A 23,206-nucleotide genomic window follows, 5' to 3' on the forward strand; every position below is an offset into this window, starting at 1 on the left:
TTACATCCACAGAATACTGAGGACAAAAAGGAAATACTGAAACTTTCTACGTAAGAGAAAGATACCACAAAAAGAATTCAGAATAACTTCAGCCTTCTTAAAATAATGTCTGTAGGTAGATGGCAATTAAGGAATCTATTCCCAATTCTAAGGAAAATTATTTATTTTATATATATATAATTTTTTTATTTTTGGCTGTGCTGGGTCTTCGTCACTGCACAGGCTTTTTGCTAGTTGTGACAAGGAGGGTGCTACTTGGGTTGCAGTGCGCAGGCCTCTTGCCACGGTGGCCTCTCCTGTTGTCATAGCACAATGTCCAGTGCACATGGCTCGTAGTGGTTCCCGGGCTCTGGAGCACGGGTGCATTAGCTGTGGTGCATGGGCTTAGCTGCTCTGTGGCATGGGAGATCTTCCCAGATCAGGGAGCGAACCTGTGTCTCTTGCTTTGGCTGGCAGATTCTTTACCACTCAGCCACCAGGGTAGCACAGGAAAATTATTCCTAACCTAGAGTTCTAAACCCAGGAAAGCTGTCAGTTGTGGGTTAAAGTAGGCTAACATTTTTTTAGACATGAAATAACCTCAAATTTTTCCGTTATTTCCCCTCAGAAAACTACTGGAAATGTTCTAAGAGAGGGGGAAAGACAAGAGAGAGGAAGGCACATACTGATCCGGGAAACAGTGGATCGAGCTCTAAAGAGTGAGGGGAATCCCACATGATAGTGAAGTTAAGGGGGCTTCCAGGCTGACAGTTGTGCGCCAGATGTAGAGAACAGCCAGTGTGGGAGCAGGTCAGACTTGGCTGCAGGAGAAACTTTTGGGAAACGGGGTTTGATAGAAAGCCTGATGTGTCTGAGTATCATCAGAGGAAATCAGGACATAAATTTAAGCTGAATGCATATTGAAAACTGAGCAAAGGAAAACACTGCTATTAGCGTTAGCTACATTGTGTCATTGATGTTTTACTTGTAATAAAATTGAATCGTGTAACAATGTTTAGATTTGATAATGCTGTGAGTGTTCATTATAGCTTTTTTATAGGTTTGAAATGTTTCATAAAAGTATTTTCACATAACCACAAATATCTTCCTCCCCTACTTAAAACTCTTTAAGAGCTTTCCGCTGCACTTTGGATTTTATTCTGACTCTTAATCTTGGATCACAAGACAGTGTACTATCTGACCCCTTCCTATCTCTCTCCTTCCAAAACTGTTCCAACCACACTGACACTCTTCAGTGCCTGGATCGAGTTCGCCTAGTGTTTGCCAGCCTACCTCGAGAGCCTTTGTACATACTGTGCCCTCTGCCTGGCATCCTTCCACTGTTGTTTGCATGCTTATCTTCTTTAACCTTGAGCTCTCTCTGTGCTTTGCTGTCATCTCCTCGGAGAGACCTTCTTTCCTGGTCACTCTCAAACTAGGTCGTTTTCACTCCTTTAATTCTCTCATTCAGAGTTTGTCCTTTTATAGTATCTGTGACAACTTTCATTTTATTTGTTGACTTGTTTTTGGTCTCTTTTTCCATTAAGAGATAATCTCCATGAGGGCAGGAACCTTGTTTCTCTTGCTTACAATTGTATCATCAGCAAATTTTTACCCAGTGCACAGCGTATACTAACCGCGTAAATTCTGTTGAGTGGATGAACGGTACTCTGTTTAGCTGTTCTGAAAGTTTCATGTGGTGATGATTAGTAGTTGTTCTTCAGTCACTCAGTTCTGTCTTGACTCTTCCAACCCTACGGACTGTATCACGGAGGCTCCTCTATCTATGGGATTTCCTAGGCAAGAATACTTGGGTGGGTTGCCATGTCTTTCTCCAGGGCTCTTACCAACCCAGGGATTGAACCCACATCTCCTACATTGGCAGGTGAGTTCTTTACCACTGAGCCACCAGGGAAGCCCTTGGTGGTGATTACACCTGAATTCACATTCTGGACTTGTCCTTTCCAAACTGATCCTGTTTTAGTTAACAGAGGATATGAACATTAATACCTTCCCAACCCCAGTAGAGTTTTTGAGACCTAACAAAGTTCTTTCTTGATGTGGTATTGGTTACTTGGTGTGTGCAGTTTGTGAAAAATTGTTGAGCTGTAGACTTTTACATATTCTTCTCTCTATGTGTATTATGCTTTAATGTTTTAGTAAGTTTAAAAACATATGTTTATTGGGCTGCTGTAAGGATAGAATAAGAGAATGTATATAAAGCATTGATATATTGCCAAACACAAAATATATGTGCTTGGTAAATAGAAGCTGCTGTTACCTTTGCCTAGAGAGATTTTGCTGACGTCATCAACTGACTGTACTGTTGTCATCTTTCTAAAAGCGATTGTCTTCCTTAAATTTACATACCAGAAAAAAAAGAAGTTAAACCATAACACGAAGTAGAGCATAAAAATAGATACTCCCTAAAAATAGGACAGTTTTCTCAGTGTATTATCTTCCTTTAATGTTGATATTTACTAGCTCTCTCTGATTAACTTCAGTAGTTTATTTTTTAAATAGTTAAGTTGTAATACCTTGAACTAGATAGAAATGAGCTTCCTGAGAGGAGAGATCATGACCTTTTCCATTACTGTGTTCCCACTGTCTAGTACAGCTCTTGGTGTTTAATAAATGTTCACTGAATAAAAGAATGAAAATCAGTACCAAAAGCAAGAGTCCCATGAACTTCCAGTTCCTCATCTTTTGCTCCCTTTCAGTGTCTATTATATGGGCTTCTGATTTCCTTAAATATATTTTATTGTATCAGTTTCTACAAGCTGACTTACGGCTCTTAATCTATATTCACATCCTGGTTCACTTAGCTTTTCTCCAGGTGTTAGACATTCTTTTATTCACTGTTGCTGTCTTTAGTGCTATAAATATCTGTATTAATCACTTTTCCCTTCTGAGTTATTTCTTTGAGCTATATTTCCAAACAAATCGAAGAGCATAGACAGTTCAGTAAGTCTACTTATTTAGATCATCGCCTGATAAATGATGACACCTTAAAAATTGTAACAGTTCTGTGAATGTAACAGATGCTCTAGTGATCATGATATGATTGATTTTATTGTGATCTCCTCCCAGAGTTTATGAGTGTAACAAACGCTGCAAATGTGACCCTAACATGTGCACAAACCGCTTGGTACAGCATGGCCTGCAAGTTCGTCTGCAGCTCTTCAAGACCCAGAACAAGGGCTGGGGTATCCGTTGCTTGGATGATATTGCCAAAGGCTCCTTTGTCTGTATTTATGCAGGTTGGTGATGAAAGGGTTTCTTTCTGGGGTTAGAACATGGTGGAACATTGAATCAGAGACAAGTTGAATTTAAGAATAAAATGCTTAACCTGTGAACTAGGAGAAAGAAGACAGGATTTTCTTCTATAAAGAACATGAGTGATGCGCCTGTCTGGGTGAATCAGGAAGGGTCAAAAGTGCTTCAGGAGAACAAGAATGAAAAGGGATAAAATTGTGGACATGTTTCAGCAGAGAGAGACATGGTTTTAGAAAAACTGACATGTGTCATTTTTTTCCCACATCACTCCACACAGAGATTTAGCATAACTTAGGAAGAATGGGGTGGGAGAACGGGCAAGATCTAAAGCTCCCCTTACTCTCACTGTTAAGACACTAAGGAGGAGGTATCATCAAAGAGAAACAAGAGACCATACTGAATGTTATTTGACTCTGTAGTGTGGGGCTGGGTATTGATGAAATGAACTTTATTCTTTCTAAAAGCTCCTCATAACCCTGGAAGGCTTTCTCTTCATTCCCAGGGAAGATCCTGACAGATGACTTTGCTGACAAGGAGGGCCTAGAAATGGGTGATGAGTACTTTGCCAATCTGGACCATATTGAGAGCGTGGAGAACTTCAAGGAGGGGTATGAGAGTGATGCCCCCTGTTCCTCTGACAGCAGTGGTGTAGACTTGAAGGACCAGGAAGATGGCAACAGCGGTACAGAGGACCCTGAGGAGTCCAATGACGACAGCTCAGATGACAATTTCTGTAAGGACGAGGACTTCAGCACCAGCTCGGTGTGGCGCAGCTATGCTACCCGACGGCAGACCCGCGGCCAGAAGGAGAATGGATTGTCTGAGATGTCTTCCAAGGACTCTCGCCCCCCAGACCTAGGGCCCCCACATATTCCTGTCCCTCCATCAATCCCTGTAGGTGGCTGCAATCCACCTTCCTCTGAAGAGACATCTAAGAACAAAGTGGCCTCGTGGTTGAGCTGCAACAGTATCAGTGAAGGTGGCTTTGCTGACTCTGATAGCCATTCATCCTTCAAGACTAGTGAAGGTGGGGAAGGCCGCACTGGGGGAGGCAGAGGGGAAGCTGAGAAGGCTTCCACCTCAGGGCTGGGCTTCAAGGATGAGGGAGACATCAAGCAGGCCAAGAAAGAGGTAAGCAGTGGCAGGGAACTCGGAGAATTGTGGCGGTTATATAAGTTTGATGTGGTGACAAACTTACTGCAATCTCACCGTGAGACCATGAGTGCTTTTGTTATTGTTTTTGACCATACCACATGGCTTGGGGATCTTAGTTCCTTGACCAGGGATCGAACTTGTATCCCCTGCAGTGGAAGCACAGAGTTCTAACCACGGGATACACCAAGGAATTCCCTCACCATGAGTCTTCATATGCAGATGATTTATTTGATGGATTTCTATGGCAAACCTGATTAATCTTCCCCCTAATACATTCCTATGGTGGTGTGGTTGCTAAGTCATGTCTGATTCTTGCAACCCCCTGTTTGTTTAAAGAACCAAATTATTTTACAGTCAGCCTGCTGTGGGGAAAGTACCTGATTCATTCCAAAGTGGAGGATTTAAAAATAATTTTTTAAAACTGCTACCTCAGTTTATCTACATCGTTGCTTTCATTATAGTAGAAAAACAAGAATTGATCTTAACGTATTTTTAATGATGTTGAAACTTACCACATTACAGGTGGTGAACAGTCCCCTGTCCTTGGAATATTCTGCCCATGGTGTTTTCCATGCACATTTTGTAATGCCCTATTATTGGGAAGGGTTAAAGACCCCTCCCAGTGGGGCTTCCTGATAAAAATGATCGTTATTCTCAAGTTGGAGTGTAATTTCTCCATACACACCCAGCTTGAGATAGTGTGCCTCTCGCTGGCGAATATCTTTAGAGGTCATCTGAGGTGAAGTCTGCAGTTGTTGGATGTATTATCTAGAACCATGGGAACATTCAGCCGTTCACTCACTCTCTTTTCCAGGACCCTGATGACCGAAACAGGATGTCGATGTAAGTGCTTCACTTTTTTACCTGTTTCCAAATCTTCCTTCTCTCGAGCCTACAAAAGCAGCCTAAGACACGGCTGGTAAACCTGACCCCTCTCATGTCTTCCTCTCCCATCAGAGTTACTGAAAGCTCTCGAAATTATGGTTATAATCCTTCTCCTGTGAAGCCTGAAGGACTTCGCCGCCCACCAAGTAAGACTAGTATGCATCAGAGCCGACGACTCGTGGCCTCTGCTCAGCCAAACCCTGATGTGAGTGGCCTCTCTCAAGCTGTGCCCTACCCAGCCTCCTGTTTTAGAGTGTGCGTAAAGGAGCGTTCTTCTCGTGTCAAGTCTGTCACCATATACTGTTGGACATTTTCTTGCTTCTCTGGTCTTGGCTTCCTGCCTCGTTTTCCTTCATCCAGCATCTGATCTCGCTATAGCCTCCACCCCTTCCTGCCTGACTGCACCTAAGAGCAGGGATTCCAAGGGGCCCTTTACATTTACTCAGTTTTTTTATACATATATATTTTTTGGCTTCACTGGGTCCCAGTTGCTGTATGCGGGATCTTCCATCTTCCTTGCAGCATGGAGAATCTTCTTTATTTGCAGCTTGTGAGATCCAGTTCCCTGACCAGGGATCCACACCAGGCCCCCTCTGCTGGGAGTGTGGAATCCCAGCCACTGAACCACCAGGGAAGTCCCTCTCCAGTTACTCTTATTCCTTCTTTTCACCCTTCTGCTTCCTCAGGATATCCTGACCCTGTCCAGCAGCACAGAAAGTGAGGGGGAAAGTGGGACCAGCCGGAAGCCCACTGCTGGCCAGACTTCAGCCACAGCCATGGACAGTGATGATATCCAGACCATCTCCTCTGGCTCTGAAGGGGATGACTTTGAGGACAAGAAGAACATGTCTGGTAGTCTGGAAGAATTTGTGGGGTAGTAAGAAGGAACCAGTAGGGGGAAAATTCAGATCTTAGAATTGAAGCATCCCTGGGAAGACTCCCTGACTCCCAGCTAAACTGTTAATAATGTGTGACATATCCCCTCCCCCTCTTCTTTCCAGTTGCCTTTTCTTTTCCCTCTGCTCCTGTATCCAGCAGATCTAATCCTGCTTGAAAAAAACTGCCACCTTGGGCCTTTGCTTCAGTCTCAGCTTATTGGTATTCCTGAGGTGCACTGGGTGGGATAAAAATGGAAGCAGGAAAAAAAAAAGGAAGTAGAAGGTCCAATCCTGAGGTAGGGTGGACCTAGCCCCATTTTTCTCCTTGTCCAGGTCCAATGAAGCGCCAAGTGGCAGTAAAATCCACCCGGGGTTTTGCTTTGAAATCAACCCATGGGATTGCCATTAAATCAACCAACATGGCATCCGTGGAAAAGGGGGAGAGTGCACCTGTTCGTAAGAACACACGCCAGTTCTACGATGGGGAGGAGTCTTGCTACATCATCGATGCCAAGCTTGAAGGCAACCTGGGCCGCTACCTCAATGTGAGACCCCTTTCGCTCACCTGTATATATGCTGGTTATCCCCTAGTCCTCACATTTCTAGTTCTTTTAAATACAACTACATAAACCCACCTTTTCTCATTAAAATTCTTGATCGCAAAGAACCTTAAAAGAGGTGGCTTTCAAAATTTCTGTTGCCATGGGAGGATCAAATGGCATTGTTTTCATCCAGCGCTCGCTCACCCCACAAAACCAGATTCTGTTTCCTTGGTTCATAAGTGATCTGTACTTAAACCTACAGCACAGTTGCAGCCCCAACCTGTTTGTCCAGAATGTCTTCGTGGATACTCATGATCTCCGCTTCCCGTGGGTGGCCTTCTTTGCCAGCAAGTAAGAGGGAATCAGGAAAGGGGATGGGTGGGTGGGAAAAGCCCAGGTTGGGGAGGGGCCAGGACGTTCAAAGGGCCTCTCTCCCATCTGTGATCCAGCTCCCCCTACACAGTCAGTCATCACACAGTCAGTCATCGCAGGCCTGGGTTTCTGCTGTTTGACCACATCCCTTCCTCCTCTTGCTCTTCAGGAGAATCCGGGCTGGCACTGAGCTCACCTGGGACTACAACTATGAGGTGGGCAGCGTGGAGGGCAAGGAGCTGCTTTGCTGCTGCGGGGCCATCGAATGCCGAGGGCGTCTTCTTTAGAGGACAGCCTTCCTCCCGACCTTCTGAGCCTTCCTGAACTGCCCTTTCCTCAGGAACTGGGTCTCCCTGACTGTTGGATTCTGACCCCCAAGTTTCTAGTCTAGCTACTCCTCAGCTTCTAGTAGATAGAAATGGGGGTTCTGGATCAGGAGACCCCTTCCATTGCGGTGCTAGCAGGCAGGGTCCCTCCCCTGCCTCCCGAGGCACTGGGGGTGGGAGAGGCTACCACTCTAACCTGGGCCTGACATCCCTTCAGTCCTCCTGTGGCTCACCCCTCCCGTCCTACATTTGTTCAAGTGTTCATTCTTCTAACAGACTTTATTCCTAGAGTGAGGGCTGTGTATTTTACTACCCCTGGTTTGTATTGTTTCTTGAAAGTCTTTTAACAAGATGTTAAAACTAAGATTGTGATTTGATTTCTTTCCCTCAGCTCTCAGTTGTAGGTCTTGATGAGAGATGAGTTTTTCCCCAACCCTTCCCAACAGGCAGCTGTCACTAATCCTGACCTTTCTCTACTTTTGCTTTTTCTTATTTGCCATGTGATATTTTTTAATGTTGCATAACCATGAGGAAGGCATGAGAAAGACTACCTTAGTTTATTTAGTTGATCACTCTTCTCAGTTCTTAAGAGTCTCAAACACTTGTTGCCATGTTTTACTTAATCTTTAATATATTTTAATTAAAAAAAAAACCATTTAACAGTACATTTTGGTCTGAAGTGGTCCCTCTGCTGAAATGCCAGGTGCTAGCTGTAATTCAGGCTTTAAAACCCAAACCCCAAATGTTTAATAAATAAAAATTAGAACTAGTTGCCATTCTACTCCAAACCAGCTAGCCTAGGGAAAGAGGCCAGAGAAAGGAGGCAGTAAGATCTTGGACCTGTGACTACAGGGACAGCCGGCAGAGAAGTAACAGAAGACTTCTGAGCAGTCCACATTGTGGCCCCCACTTTTTGGCAGAGGTAGGATAAGGGTCACATGCACCCACCTACACTCGGTTCATTTGGATCTTAGAAGGGAAAAAGTTAAAAGTCAGCTCAGCTTTGGTTTCTGGTCCAAGTTAGGGAGATTAGAAAGGTGAGCCTTGGTCCAACTTTGGCAGAATGAGGCCCACAGGTGGGACAGTAAGGCACAACCCTGGCTCTGGAGGTCAGGGAGTCAAAGGCAGGCAGACAGGGCCAGATTCTGAAGAGTAAGGAATGTGACTTATAACCCCCACCCCCAGAACTGAGGAAAGGTCTCAAAATCAGTAGAAAGGACAACTTGGAAAATAAGACCAACCCCCCTCCCACAACAAAGGATATAACCAACCTCCCCATTCCTGGAGATAGGCTGATTAGAATTTGGTTTAAAGGCAACTGGGTGACAGAAGCAGGGGGTGGGGGCACAGAGAAGAATGGCTCCTCTTGCTCTCTCTCCTCCTCCCCAGAGCTTAGAGAGACCCTGTGGGAGGGTGGGGTATTTCCTTGGCTTTATACGTTAATCTGAGGGGCAGCAGGGACAATGGTTCAGTCATTCTTACGATGGTTGTTGTTGAGGATGGGGTGGCCATTGGCCAGGGGCCGGTTCTTTGCTCCTCCCCCAGCTGCAGCCTCCTCCCCCTCTGAGCTCTCTGTTTCTTCCCGGTCACTGCGTTCATCTTCTACTACCTGTGAAAGGGATGAGCAGGGTTACAAACCCCTAAGGACTGCCTCTCTTGGTGGGCTTTTTCCAGATATACCCAGGGCCCCACAGTAGGTTTTAGAGGGTTGCTGATACGGGAGGGAATTTGGGCCGTTCCTAGAATGGAGGGTAGTAGGGCCTACAGAATGGGGACAGAACCATCACCTTTCCAGTTATGAACTTGTGGGCCATGCGCAAAATGAGGTAGGCCCAGAAGATATGCAGCAGCTGTAGCACTCCCATCATGAAATTGAAGAAGTAATAGCCAAAGAAGGCGGGATAGAGCTCCAGTGGGTACACCAGCGTGCAGTGCAGGATCCTTGGGATGGGGAGAGACAAGAACGGTTAACACAGAAAGGAGAGGGTCAAGACTGAGGATAGACAAACAGGGCCAGGGAGAGGATTCCTGATTTCTTAACAGGAATGTAGTCTGGTATACTACTCACCAGAAGGGCAGGATGACCAGTCGGGTGATGATGAAGACAATGGCGAAGACGATGAAGATGTTGTTGCAGGTGTTTTTCCATCCCGCATAGTTAAACATCTTGGCTGACTGTGTAGATAGCCCCCACCTATCATCATGGGCTCCTGACTCCCATATACATTCATACATACATCCCACTTAACCAAACTAGCTCTGTGCCCCAACCTCTTTGGTCCCAGGAACATCCACCCCCACCCACCACTACCCCCAAAAAAGGATAGAGGGACAGAAGAAGCTGCACCAGGGTCTCTAGGCTTGAGGAAATACCCAGGAAGCCTGACCTCTAGCAGGTAGTCAGAAGAGTCGTGCAGAGCCATGATGAGAGTCCCTGCTCGGACGTAATTGGCAAACCAGGAGAAACTAATGAGGATGATGGTGGCCACATGATGGATGATCTGCTCCTTGAAATCCTGTAGAAAAGATGCAGCCTCCAGAGGACTGTGTCCTGTTCCCTAGCTTCCATTCTCCTCCCTTGTCTTAAATTCCACTTATCCCACAACTCCATCCAAAGCACCTGGAACTCAAAGGGGAGGTGGTTCATACCGGGCTTCATTTTGGCCCCTACTCAATGGCACAGCCCCATGGCTCACCTTTCGCTTGACATCAGAAGCAATGCTGAAGAGCAAGGACCAGTAGAAAGACAGTTCAATCATGTAGTACCAATACTGGGAAGGGATGATGCTCTGAGAGAGAAAAGAGGAAGTTTAACGGACCCCAGAGCCACTGGACCCAATGGTCTCACCTCTCCAAACCCAGCCCTCCTTACACTTAAGATTAACACCATGACTGCAGTCCCTTCTGCCACATGTCTGAGATCAACTCTTCACAAGGATGTGTATGTCCCAATCCTATCCTACACTGATTCTCACCCCACATAAGGACTAATTACCCCATATAAGGAATCAGGACCCATCACGTACCTGTATGGGATATCCCTCCCAAACTTTCCTCAGGTCATAGAACCAGGGTTTCTGCAGAGAGGTGGTAAGAGGTTAGGAAATTCTGGGCCTCACCCCACCTTGCCAGAGAACCTACTCCCCTACCACCGCCCCTCCAAGTAATCCCCACTCACGTCTACAATGACAGCTGTGCCGGCAATGAAAGCAATCAGGTAAAATGTGAATCTCCAGCTGGAAGAGGAAACAGAAATGGCTAGGAGAGCAGAATGGAAGAACGGCACAGCCCTCCACCCAACCCAATCCCTCCCCGCAGACACCCTCAAGGATATATTCAACCAAATGTGCTGCCTCACCCAGGAGTAATCTCTCCACGTACAGTTGCGGGGCGCCCCCCCGCCCAGCAAAACACAGCAGACCTCCCTCTGCCACCCAGTTCCTCTTGCCTCAACTTCCCCTACCTTGCCTCTCGGAACTTCTTGAGGAGACTGGGCCGGTCCTGGTTGCGACGGCGGCGGAACCAGCGCTCTACCTGGCGGCCAGACAGCCCGCTCTGCCGCGACAGAAGCTCTACATCTGCCTGGGTGGAGTCAGAAGCCCACTGTGTTCAGCTTCACTCGCCCTCCCCGCCCCTCTGCCAGTAATGACCCAAGTCGGCCCCATCTGAAGGGAAGGGGAGATGCCTTCCCATCTCTTCACCCCATCTCCTCACTCCCTACCAGGACTCAGTAACTCCCAGAACAGGGTCTGCAGCTCATACCTGTTTGGGCTGCTTGCCACTGGTCATGTAGAAATGCTCCAAAGTGGGGTTGGGAGGTGCCCGCAGCCGGGTTTTCTCTTTGACATTCAGGAGGGCAGCCAGTGGTGTAGCCACATAACTGGGGAAGGGATAGGAGTGAGGGGTGTCTGACTCTCTTGAAGCAGGCAAGCCTGGTAGCCCCTAAACTAGAGGGCCTGGAGGGGGATATTGCAAGCTCAGGCAACTTTATCCTGGGCCTCAGTTTCCCAGCAACCCCCTCTCTGGCTGCCCTGGGCTGCCCATAGCTGACAAAGCTGCCTGTGTTCACTAGCCACGAGGCGGGTGGAGGGCAAGAACAAATAACCATTGAAGGAATGGGCCTGGGGGTGCTGAGCCCTCAGAAAGACAATGCTGCCTTTAGTGGGGGGCACACAGTAGGCAGGGACCTGGGTGGTGAGAACACCAGCGTGCAGGACCAATTAAACAGCAAGAGACAAACTCGAAGTACAAGAAACTGCGGCTGGGAGCCAAGGAAGGCATGGGGGCAGGTTGGTATGCTCACAGCTCAAAGAAGTATCGAATGATGAGGAAGAGCAAGGCCAGGGGTAGTGTGATATAGAGGTCAGAGGCTTTGGCGTAGACACGTCCATCTCGGTCTTCTAGATCAGCCCAGGTTAAGTTCACAGGGAGCCACAGCCGTTCCCACCAGAAGTAGTCATGTAAGGTCTGGAGCATCCTGAGTGAGGAAGGAAGTAGAGGGCATCAAAGCAGGCAGCAGTGCGGAAAGACAAATGACAGTTTTCACAGTGTAACAAACAGAGCAGGGGCAAAGCCTCAAGCCCTGGGCTCTGGTCTTGGCCATGTGGACAAATCAGTGTGCCCATCTGTAATATAGCAGCTTTCCAGTTCTAACAGTTACTCTTAATATCAACCAAAGGTGACGTTAACAGCCCCTGGAAGTCCTGATTCCCTAGACTTAATCAAGAACCTTGGGGTCTCCCCATCATTTTGCTATTCTTTCATGGAAACTAGACAGGATCTAGCCCTAGAAGCTGGGGCCAAAAATCTTAGGAGAAATCAGAGTCATCCTTCCTTCCCCCCACCCTCCAACCTCTTCCTAGAGCTCCCATGTGTTAGTCACTCAGTCATATCCGACTCTTTATAACTTTATGGACTGCAGCCCGCCAGGTTTCTCTGTCCATGGAACTCCCCAGGTAAGAATACAGGAGTGGGTAGCCAATCCCTTCTCCATGGGATCTTCCTGATGCAGGGATCAAACTCAGGTCTCCTGCATTGCAGGCAGATTCTTTACCATCTGAACCACCAGAGCTCCCAAATCAACCCATAATGAAGCTTCCTTGCCAGGGAGCCCAAGAAAGGATTGCAGGGCTGGGGCAAGACCTTCCTCCCCCTTCCCTATAACCCACTGAGGCAGCAGGTCCTAGGGAAAATTAAGAGGCCAGAATAAACCAAAATTATGCCCCCAAATAGTGCTGAGCTCAAGGACAATCAAAGGACATCAAATATTGCACACAAGATTAATAGCCCATGCCCAAGCCATCCATTCCCAAACATTTAGGCAGAAGGACTCTATGTGAAGCCTATTCTCAGAAACAAAATGAAGACAAGGCTGCAGGGAGTCAGGAGTTGGAGGATAGAGTCAATACAGCAGCCCAAGACATCCAGTAGAATTAGGAGCTACTTTGTATTAAGGCTCCTCTAGAAAATAAAACGCTAGTCTGCTCAGGGAACACCCATCACAAATACCCTCAGTGCTCAGGAAAGAGCTGCTGCTTCGTACCACCTCCCTCCCCCATTTAGTCCACGGAAAGGGAAAGGATCTACAGGGTGGTGGTGACCACTTGGATACCCAAATGAAGGAGGGTACGATCTGAGGCTCACGCGGGGACAGCAGCTGCTTGGAGCTGAGAGAAGGAGCAAGATGATCGTGTAGAATCAGCGATGGTGGTCCACACAACAACTGGCAGTCCTAGGACTCAGCAGTGAACCCAGTAGGATGACAAGGCCAAAGCTTCCAGGCTACCAAGCCCTCACCCTCCCAAGAGGGAGGCCAGGCGGGTGGTCTCCAGGCTGGCCTTGAGACTAAAAGCTGACACAGAAGGAAGGTGGCCCCCTCCCAGCTGCCGAGGAAAGAGAGTCGGGAGATTGTTCTCTGCTGTGAACTGGAGACCAACCGGTGCCTCGCTGAAGGCTGATCATATCACAGCTGAGCTGGGCTGCTCCTCCGACAGCTCCACCCCCACCCACCACCGAAGCACTTGCGAAATCCCTCTCAGCCTGTCACGGGTCAGCATTTCAGCTCAAGGACTTTTACCCTCTTGTCCCCACTCCTGGTCACTGCTCTTTCAGATGAAAGCAGAGGGCAGCCCCGACAGTAAAGGAGTTTCAGCTCCACCCGCCCCCAACAGCACGTGTACTACACACATACGTACACGTACACACACACACACACATTCCAGGCCTCAGCTCCTGAGGACACTGCCCCTTCCCTCTCCACCTTGGCCAGAATAAATATTTAATTAGTTAAAGAGATGGAAGCCTTTGGAACTGAACAAAACTAAACACAGTTATCACAGTAGAACTCTCCCCACAGGACAGTGCACACAGACACACTTTTCTCTGAGAGAAGTTGTAGCAAATGTAGAGAAGGGGCAAGGCAGAAAGCCTACATGTGGTGGCACACCTCCGGCTCTTCTTGCCACCTTCTTTGCTTAGTCTGATTGGAGGTGAAGAAACAGGCCTGACTCGGTCACCTGACCGCTAGTCCCTTGGAGCCCAATTTGTCCTCCATTGAGGACTAAAGCCAAGGGTACTGTCTGGCCTAGACATTGGGCCCCATTCCTACCCTGGTCAGTGGAAACCGGCAGGTAAGTTTCTTTTGTCACAGATATTTTGAGGATTAAAGATTCAGAGGGCTGGCTGGGATCCTGGAGGCTAAGAGCAGAGTCCCTCTCCATGACTCCCGGGGGCCCAGGAATGCCTCATGCCTACAAAGAAGGTGAGGAGCCGCAGAAGCAGGCAGAAAGTCAGAGACGGGTCAAGGGCAAGCACCTGGGCAGTGCAACTATCTCAATCGCAGGACAAGGTAGCACCTGGCCCCTGCCTGCTCCAAGCAGGGAGAGCAGAAGATGGTGTGAGCAGAGAGTGTGATGTGTCGGGAGTTCTGAATGGGGGCTCTCTCACAGCCGGGTTTCAGGCTTTCTGTGACCACAGCCCTCCCGTACTGCCGAGCACTTCCATTAGCAGAGGAGCGGTGGCCTGGACCCTGCCCCTCGCCCCTGGGGCCTAGCCCAGCAGGAAGAGGCACCAGATTCAGCAGGGTCAGGACTTCGGACTCCCTGTGAGGGGGAAGGGAAGACGGCAGGGGCTCCCAGCCCACAGGCTGCACTTACACACCCCCACAGAACCTACCAGTCCACTCCTCGTGGAGTCCCTGGCACACCAAGCCAAGTAATGGATCTCAAACAAAAAGGTGGGTCAATAAAAGGGGATGTGCCTTCGTGCCAGCGAGACAACCTTGCTTTTCTGGGTCACATTACTTAATTTCCTGGTGGAGAAAATCACACCTATAGGAATTTTTCCAAACAATTTATTCCCCCACACACATGAAGAGACAATAGGATGTGTTCGTGTGTATGTATCTCTGTCTCTCTCACACACAAGTACACCTGCCTCAGAGACACAGACCACTTTATGAGGCACAGCTGGAGAACGGCCAGCTGAGCAGGGATTTCATGGGCATTGGATTACCAGGAACTTGAACAGAGCTCCACCCAACTGCTACCTTTTGCCCCAACTCTGACTGACCCATCCCAGACTCTCACAGACAGATGAAAAGGGGCAGAGAGTCCCCAAGGGGACTTGTAGACCCAGTCTGCTAGGAGGGCAGAAGTTTGAGGCTATGAGGAAGAGATCTCACAGACTCAAAGCGATAACAGTCCCAACGGCTCTCAAAGTTTGGAGAAATAATTGAAGAAGATACAATACGATCAGTAAGGGAAGACAGAGTGACAAAGACAGGATCCCAGAGGTTCCCAGCTTTCACTGGAGCCGGAAGGACTACAAAAAAGAAGTGGAAAGAAGTGGCAGAGGACCTGAATAGTCCAGCTTGCTGAAAACTTTTTCAGGCAGCTACACCAGGTCACAAACTAGAAAGCTACGAGCAATGGATGAAGCCAAGGAGAGGTGTGTCATCCCTCCAGGCTGAAGTAGAGCTCTCAAAATTTTAGTTTTCTGCGGGCCCAACACAGCCAAAGACTGCAGGAGACTACAGCCCCCAGGGGGAGAGAATGACTAGCAAGTTCAAGAAGTAGACTGCGATGCCAGGGGGGGCATGCTAAAGGCACAGTGAAGGATCGGCCAGCCTGTGGCCAGAGACAGGGGAAAGCGAAGGCCCTCCCTCCCAGGGGGAAGGCTGGCCAGAGGCCCCAGTGAAGGGAGTGGATTGTGGGGTACCAAGGAAGACAAGGAACTCTCTCTCTTCAGAACAGAGTTTCTACAGGTCACTATATGACTAGCGTCAGGCCCTGAGGGAGGAGGCTGCAGACAAGCCCTTACCCTTAGAAGCCCCATCACAAGCCCAGTCCGCCACCCACATTAGGCCCAGCCACCTGGAGTCTGCTATGGGACTGCAACCTCCGCTAACACTTGCGGGAGTGACTGCCTGCTGGAGGCCTTTCCTGATTCACTTCTCCGGAAAGGGGGGCTCACTCCATTCCTCAGGATCCTCAGAAGCCCCTATCTCCTGTACCTGCAACTCAGGTGAAGGATCAGATTTTGACACCAAGAGTCTACCTTAGGAAGTGAACCTCTAAACTCAGGCCAAAGATGAAAACCACACACATGCAATTAACCTACTTGCCAGAGAGCCTCCGGGCCAGAAATTAGCAAGGTGAGGCCCAGAAAACCAGTTTCACCAGCAGCTCCCCCTACCCCTGCCCCACACACCCCATAACGGTATAAGAGCCTTAGCCACGGGGCGGGGGCCAGGGGCAGACACTCTGAGCCACTCCTTCCTGTTTCCCGTTAAGCACATGGACGCTCTGACCTCCCTCCCGGAGTGGGCACAGTGAACCAATTAAAAAAGCAAGACCCTTCACTCTCCTCTCACTCCAGCCACGGGATCCCCCAGCCATGGGCCGCGCCGCAGGGTCTCTGCCAAGCAGCGGGCTCTCGTGCAACTGCTCACCAGACTTTCTCTCCTCCCCAACAAAAGGGCGCCGGGCGCTCGGCCGTCCGTGGGCAGCCCCGCGTCCCCAACTCCCAGCTCCTACCTGTTGCCCAGGAGGACTCGTCCGGGCTCCGGGCGGCGCGCTCGAGGACGCCCGGGCGGCCGGCCAGCCTGCCCTCGGGCGGCGCTGGGGGCCCGGCCGCTCCCGCGAGGCGCTCCGGCCCGCCCTCCACCAGGCCCGCCGCCGCCATGAGCGCGCGGGGCAGAGGCCCCCGAGCCGGCGGCCGCGCCGAGCGCCCAGCCGCCCGGGGGTGTGCGCCCGCGCCCCGCTCCGCTCCGCGGCCCGCTCCCGGCCCCGCCAGGCCCTGTCCGCCCAGCCGCGTCCTCGCGGCCCCCGCAGTTCTCCCAACTTTTCCGCGCCCCGTGCCGCCCCACCCCCGCGCGCGGCGCCGCGGACTCCCGGGCGCGGGTTCCGACTCACTCGGCGGCGGCGGCGGCGGCGTCGCGGAGCTGGCCCGGCCGGGAGCCGCTGCGCCGTCTCTCCCCTCGTCCGAGCTCCGGGCCCCCTCCGGACTGGCTCCGCTCGCTCCTCTCCTCCCCCTTCCGCCCGCCCGCCTGCCCGCTCCCTCCCTCTTTCCTCCTCCTCCCGCCGCCCTCCGAGCCCAGCCGAGCCGAGAGCGAGCCCAGCCAGCCCGGGAAAGAAAGGCCGCGAGCAACACAGCAGCCGGGAGACTGGGCGTGGGCCTACGGCCCGGCGACGGAAGGGGAGAGGCGGGCGGGCGGGCGCGCGGCGGGGCCCGGGCCTCCGCGCGGGGTAGCCGCGCCCAGCCCCCGCCGCCTGCCACCGCCCCCGCCCCGGCCGGGGCGGGTGGTGGAAGCTTGGGAGCCGAGCCCTCGCTGCACCCGGCGGGCGGCGGAGCGCCACTGCAGGCGCTGCACCGCGGGGGAAAAGCCCCCGATAAGGGAGGCAGTGCGGGGTCTCCCAGCCTCTGGTCTCTCGGTTAGGGGCGCGCTCCGAGGACCCCGGGACAAACCCGCGAGGGGCGAGGGGCGCGGAACGGCCGTGTCCCTGCACTACCCCGGCAGCCCCCACCTGCGGCCCTCGCCCTCCGGCCGGCTGCGGCCCCCAGTTCTCTCAGCAGCCCGACCGATGGCCACACTTCCCACCTCCAACCCCACCGGGCAGCGGAGGGAGGAGGGCGCCCCGGCTCCCGGCCCGCGCAGCCCCTGCGGGTCCTTGTCAAGGGCCGCGCGCCGAGGCCCAGCGCCTCTCCAGGACCGACCCGGGCAGCGGGCCCTCGAGATTCGGCTGGGACCCCTAGGGCGTCCCCCACCCCAGCCCGGCCTTAAAATCCCCACCGTTTCCACACCAGTGCTGTAAAATCTACCCCCAAGTGGCACACGTACCCTACTGCCGGCAGACTCTGAAGGACCCAGTCCCCAACTTTTGCTGTGTAAAACGTATCTGAGTTTTCAATCTAGACCACTGCTTATCCGTGTTCAAATTCATATTTTAAAATGTTTTTTCCCCTAGACTGGTAAACTTGATGTTTCAGGAAGATGTAACATGTTTATCCTAGAAAACTGGCCTTGATTCCTAAGGAGGACAGAGTGTGACTAAGATGTGTTTGAGGTTTTGTTTAGAGAGGGCCCGCCTAGCAGAGGTAACCATTTTTTACCTTAATGAAATGTTGGTGTTTTATACGGAGACAGTTAGAACCTCTGAGGGCAGCTTGTTTCAGGGTTTATCTGGGCAAATTCAGGTGTTTTGACAATTCTCTTAGGAAGGAATATGATTTCTCACTCATCCAGTTTGAGAGCTTGGTCCTCACTGAAGACGCTATCTGGAGAGGTAGAGAGACAGAGGTTGTCTGATTTCCAACTTTTCATTTGCATTTGCAGTGGGACCCCTAGCCCAGGCCAACACGGGGGAAATGAGACTTGTTGGCCCATCCTGTGGCCCCTCACCACTGAACCAGTACCCAGGGGACTCTCTAGGCTTTTTCAGCCCCAGATTTGCCTGATTTTCCAGTTCCCAGCAATCCCTCCAGCCTTTAATTCCTTTGCCAAAGGGTTAACTCCTTTATTTGCAAGTCATATCCTTTCCACACCTTTGTTATAACCCACCATCCCCCCACCCCCACCCCCTCCAATTCCAAAGTTCCCCCCACCTTTCTTGAGTTCCCTCCCCAGTTTCCCCTTTCCAGTAGGGTTCCAGTGTCTCCTCTTTGGGCCCCAACTAAACTTTGGGTACCTCTCTATCCCCACCCCAGATCTGTCTTACTTGGCTCTCCTTTTGTTTCTGAACCCTTTTCTCAGGAAATTTTCCCAGACTTCCCCAAGGTCCTCACCAGACTTTATAAATGATTCCTCAGAGCACTGAAGACCAGTTAACTTTAAGATAGCAGTGGGAGGAGAAGTTTGGGGCTGAAGCTGAATAGACAGGCCTGAAAAGTAAAGATAAGAGGGTATACCCCTCCCCCAGGAGACTAAGAAGATGGATGGAGAAAGAGAAACTGGGCCTCAGGCAGCATTTGAATGATGCTGCCTGTTTAGAAGGGGCTTCCCTGGTGGCTCAGTGGTAAAGAATCCACCTGCCAATGCAAGAGACACAGGTTCAATCCCTGGGTCAGGAAGATCTCCTGGAGTAGGAAATGGCAACCCACTTCAGTATTCTTGCCTGGGAAATTCCATGGAAGAGAAGCCTGGCGGGCTACAGTTCATGGGGTCCCAAAAGACTTGGACATGACTGAGCAACTGAGCACAACCAATTTAGAAACTCTCTCAGAAACTCTCTCTCGGCCTAGTTTGGACCAGGAGATCTTGATCACTCTGACCCATCCCCCACCGCCCAGGCCTGGCATAGCCACGCCCACAGTGCCCCAAGCTGCCCGCCTTGCAGTGACTCACTTCCTCTGTATGGGCTGCTGAGGTGTCCGGAGGCACAGGACACAAATAGGCCTTTGGCCTGGGATTTAGGTATCTGGAGCAGGCAAAGATGTGGACTCTAGTTGTGGAAATGGGTCTTGGTCTTCCCAGGTCAGGCTTGCTTGTGTAACACACAAGACTCTGGATAAAAAGAGTAGAACTTGGCCAAAACATGAGCAGTGGGATTAAGATGCAAGGAATTCTGGGGAGAAAAAGTTTTATAACAAGAGGAGAAATAGCCAGGAGGAATTTCTGTGTATTCAGAAACCCATGCAGAGTGCAAAAAAGCAATATGGACCTAGAGCTGAACAAGTTTTCATGAGTCAACAGCTATGGCCCTGTATGTTACTTGCTGCTTGTCCTCTTTAGAGGAGACCCCAAGTCAGTCATGCCCTTCTGAATGAAAAAATGTTGCTTACCATATCAGTAAAGAAAGGATATTGCAGCCATCAAGCCATCATATTATAGCTGCCAGGACGATGAGTCCTGAGAGAACTCAAAATGAAAATAGGATGCCCTCCATTAAGCTATCAGCCATTGCAGTCACTCCCGCAATGGTGCACCCTTTGGTGACTCAGGATGGGAAAACACAGGATACTGGCCCCAGCTGAGACACATATCAAAGGAATGATTTCAGTGAGCCCAGACTTTTGCATCTTTCCTTACATAAAAAAGCACTACATTCATTAACTTGACATATCTTGTTTTCCTTAATAAACAGTAATCTTTTGATATTCTGACTACCTGGTTTTTGTTACAAAATTCCCATATATCCTGGCTCCTCCCTTACTTCTTCAGAGCAGTCCCTCAGAGCTATTTGAGAGGCTGCATTCCAGGCTTAAGTTCCCAGTATTGTCCACCAAATAAAATATAATTCTCTACTTTTACGTTGTGCTTTTTTTTTTTTTTTTTTTCCAGTCGACCTTCTCATCTGAGTGATGAAAACACTGAGAAGTTAGGAGACCTGAATTCTGGTTCCAACACCATGGCCCTTGGAAGTCACTCAGTCTCCTTGAGTCAGTAACAAGAGGGTGGTAGGTCAGGTCATCCCTAAGATCTTCTCCAACTCTGAAATTCTAAGATTTAGAGCATGGGTATGGAGGGTGATTTGTTGTTGTCGTTCAGTCGCTAAGTCTTGTCCAACTCATTTGCGACCCCATGCACTGTAGCCCACCAGGCTCCTCTGTCCATGGAATTCTCCAGGCAAGGATACTGGAGTGGGTTGCCAAATCCTTCTCCAGGGGATCTTCCTGACCCAGGGATCAAACCTGCAACTCCTGCAGCTCCTGTGTTGTAGGAGCATTCTTTACAGATGAGCCACCAGAGATGCCCTGGAGGGTGCTTTAGTAAATCTGAAAAGGGCCTCAATCTGACCCTGGAGTTGAACAAAACAAAACCCAGGGACAAAAGGAGTAAAGCTTCCACCAGTTTCAGAGAGACATCTGTAAATGCATCACACACCTCCTAATAATGCTAGGCAACCAGGACCACTCTTCTGCCACCTCCAAATTCAGTATTCAGCCTTGCAGGTCAGCCAGCATTACCTTGCAGAGGTTTAGACTGGAGAAACAGGAGCCCTCTTTTGCCCTTCATTTCCCCCTAAGCCTACTTGGAATATACCCAAAAGAGATTCTCAAGGGTACAGAAAGCCAAAGGCCAGGGACCCTGGCTATGGAGCTGCTCTTCTGCTATAACCCAGCCTAGAAGTCTCCTGCATGTGTGCTGAGATCCGTCTCAGCGGGGCCCCTGGAGCGAATGTCTACCTGAGGCTCTTCCCAGAACCTGCCTGCCCATGGAGTCCTCTGGGGAACCTCATGTCCTCGGGCCAAGAGAGCCCCTTGGTGTCCCTCAGATACCAAGGGGAATCAGAGCCTCCTAGACCACGAGTGGCCACCAGGGGGTCTCAAGGCTTTCTTACAGTGGCTTTTGATGGCCTCTTGTGGCCAGACTTGGGATTAGAAGAAAGAAGGGGCAGAAGAGAGCCAAGGTTGGAACTCTGAAGGAGATGCTAATAACAGTTACCACTATAAAATAACATTATAACATATGTTATAACATTATAACATATAACAAATTAGTAAATATTTTACATGTATTTACCATTCAATGCCCAGCACTCCCCTAAAGTGCTTTACGTGTATTTATTTAATCCTCACAATAGCCTATAATATAAACACTGTTACTATCACCATTTTTTTTTAACCCCTGTTTTGACAAGGAAGAAACTGAGCAGAGAAATGTTAAGGTGGTTGCCAGAGTCACACAGCAGACCAGCATTCTAAGTCTAAGGAGTCTGGCTTCAGAACCTTTGCTTTTAATCACCATGCTGAAACTTCATCCCATTTTTCAGGCTGCCAGATAAAATATAGGACACTCAGTTAAACAATTTATTAGCATCGTGCATGCATGCTAAGTTGCTTTAATCATGTCCAACTCTTTGGGAACCTGTGGACTATAGTGTGCCAGGCTCCTCTGCCCATGGAATTCTCCAGGCAACAATACTGGAGTGGGTTGCCATGCCCTCTTCTAAGAGCTCTTCCCAACCCAGGGATCAAATCCAGTCTCTTATGTCTCCTAAATTAGCAGGTGGGTTCTTTACCACTAGCACCACCTGGGAAGCCCTATTAGCATTGTACATCCTTGCTTGGGAGAATCCCCATGGAAGACTACAGTCCACAGGGTATCAAAGAGTCAGACACAATTGAAGTAACTGAGCATGCACACACACATTCTACGAAACGTGGGTTATACTCAGTATTAACAGATTATTGCTATATTTACTAAATCTGGCAACCTTAATTTATAAGGCACGTCTTAGAATATTGTTTATTATTTTAGATGTAATCCCATAGAATGACCTATTGGTATAAATCAGGATCTGGGGCGGGGGGTTTTGGACACCCTGCAGCATGCTGGATCTTAGTTCCCTGACCAGAGATTGAACCGTGCCCTCTGCAATGGAAGCATGGAGTCTTAACCACTCGACTGCCCTGCAGGGCATTTTTCTGTCTCAAATGCCATCACACATATTATTTCATTTAATCCCCAAGGAAGCCTATTCCCAGGTGCGCCAGGATTCCCCCTCCAATCACCCAACCCTCCTACTCTCCCAAACCCCACCCGCAACACTTCGTCCTCTCCCATTATTCCCTTTTTTTTTTTTTTTCTAGGTAAAGAAACAGAGACACGAAGGCCTGAAATGACTAGCTGAGGTTATAGGACATAGCGAGTGGCAGAACTGCGACTGAACCCACACTCTTCAGCAAAAACCGGTGCATGCTTTCCCCCTTTAACAGGAGAGAAAAGCGAGGTGCAGTGGCTGGCACGTTGGAAATCTCCCTTCACAGCACCTCCTTAGGCCTGGTCTGCTCGGAGGATAAGCGGCTGGTCCTTCCTCAGGGATGTAGGAAAACCAGTGAGGACCTTCCAGGGCAGGGGCATGGCAGAGGAATGCAGATAGCTTCTGTGCCCAGCCCCTGCCTGAGCTGTCTAGCATTGCAGGAAGGAGACTGCTCCCAGGCCCGAGGGAGTTGTCTGTGAAATTCGAATAATTGCCTGCTCAGGGGCCCCTTTGGCTCCCTAAGACTGTTTACCTGCTGTTCTGTGCACTGACAGCCTCCAAGAAAGCTGCTGGAGTTGCATCACCTACCGCGAAAATAGTCCTGGCTGCTAAAAGGCAGCAGAAGGAATCTAAGACGCAGGGACCCAGGGAGCCTCCTTCATCTCCCTGTTGCCTTTTGGGAGCACGATGCTTCTGTCCACAGGGATTACCCTTTGCATTTTTCTCTCTTGACTCTGCTGATCTTCCCCCACTCAGAAATACCTGTGTTCTTCCTTCCCTGGAGGTTTACACAGTCTCCCCACCCTGCTCTTTCCATCACTCCCACTCACTACTGCTCCAATAAGGCAATCATCAAGGGAGTTTCTGGGTTG

General features: G+C 49.9%; 2 protein-coding genes across 11 annotated transcripts in view; one reads left to right on the top strand and one right to left on the bottom strand.

Moving 5' to 3' along the window:
• SETDB1 (SET domain bifurcated 1) overlaps positions 1-8,143 on the top strand; it is a 29,627-nt gene extending 21,484 nt beyond the window's left edge. For 4 of the 6 annotated variants that reach the window (XM_018046048.1, XM_018046049.1, XM_005677644.3 and 1 more), the window contains 8 exons: positions 3,070-3,239; positions 3,758-4,386; positions 5,225-5,253; positions 5,368-5,500; positions 5,982-6,147; positions 6,507-6,718; positions 6,978-7,066; positions 7,257-8,143. In XM_018046048.1, coding sequence (XP_017901537.1) covers positions 3,070-3,239; positions 3,758-4,386; positions 5,225-5,253; positions 5,368-5,500; positions 5,982-6,147; positions 6,507-6,718; positions 6,978-7,066; positions 7,257-7,374 — 1,546 coding nt within the window. In that variant the 3' untranslated portion in view covers positions 7,375-8,143. Of the gene's footprint in view, positions 1-3,069; positions 3,240-3,757; positions 4,387-5,224; positions 5,254-5,367; positions 5,501-5,981; positions 6,719-6,977; positions 7,067-7,256 lie in introns of those variants that run through there. The other 2 variants (XM_005677645.3, XM_018046050.1) reach the window with 2 other exon arrangements.
• CERS2 (ceramide synthase 2) lies at positions 7,952-22,881 on the bottom strand. 5 transcript variants are annotated; one of them, XM_018046055.1, is made up of 11 exons: positions 22,867-22,881; positions 11,717-11,890; positions 11,176-11,293; positions 10,877-10,995; positions 10,592-10,649; positions 10,440-10,490; positions 10,110-10,202; positions 9,801-9,929; positions 9,482-9,588; positions 9,201-9,354; positions 7,952-9,022 (listed from the first exon to the last, which is right to left on the bottom strand). In XM_018046055.1, the coding sequence occupies exons 2-11, from the start codon at positions 11,887-11,889 to the stop codon at positions 8,882-8,884; spliced, it is 1,143 nt and encodes a 380-aa protein (XP_017901544.1). In that variant the 5' UTR covers position 11,890; positions 22,867-22,881; the 3' UTR covers positions 7,952-8,881. The 5 variants fall into 5 exon arrangements, with proteins under 5 accessions (XP_017901544.1, XP_017901541.1, XP_017901546.1 ...); XM_018046052.1 differs by lacking the exon at positions 22,867-22,881 and adding an exon at positions 16,827-17,095; XM_018046057.1 differs by lacking the exon at positions 22,867-22,881 and adding an exon at positions 16,449-16,475.

The sequence above is a fragment of the Capra hircus genome, chromosome 3 (assembly GCF_001704415.2).
Source record: "Capra hircus breed San Clemente chromosome 3, ASM170441v1, whole genome shotgun sequence".
Lineage (NCBI taxonomy): Eukaryota > Metazoa > Chordata > Mammalia > Artiodactyla > Bovidae > Capra > Capra hircus.

What these genes read in the sequence shown, in the direction of transcription:
- CERS2 (XM_018046055.1), bottom strand. Translation starts at nt 11,889, where the DNA reads ATGCTCCAGACCTTACATGACTACTTCTGGTGGGAACGGCTGTGGCTC. An exon ending in CTTCTGATGTCAAGCGAAAG is followed by an intron (nt 9,930 to 10,109) that starts GTGAGCCATGGG and finishes TCTTTTCTACAG; the next exon opens with GATTTCAAGGAGCAGATCAT. An exon ending in CTTCTGACTACCTGCTAGAG is followed by an intron (nt 9,589 to 9,800) that starts GTCAGGCTTCCT and finishes CTATCTACACAG; the next exon opens with TCAGCCAAGATGTTTAACTA.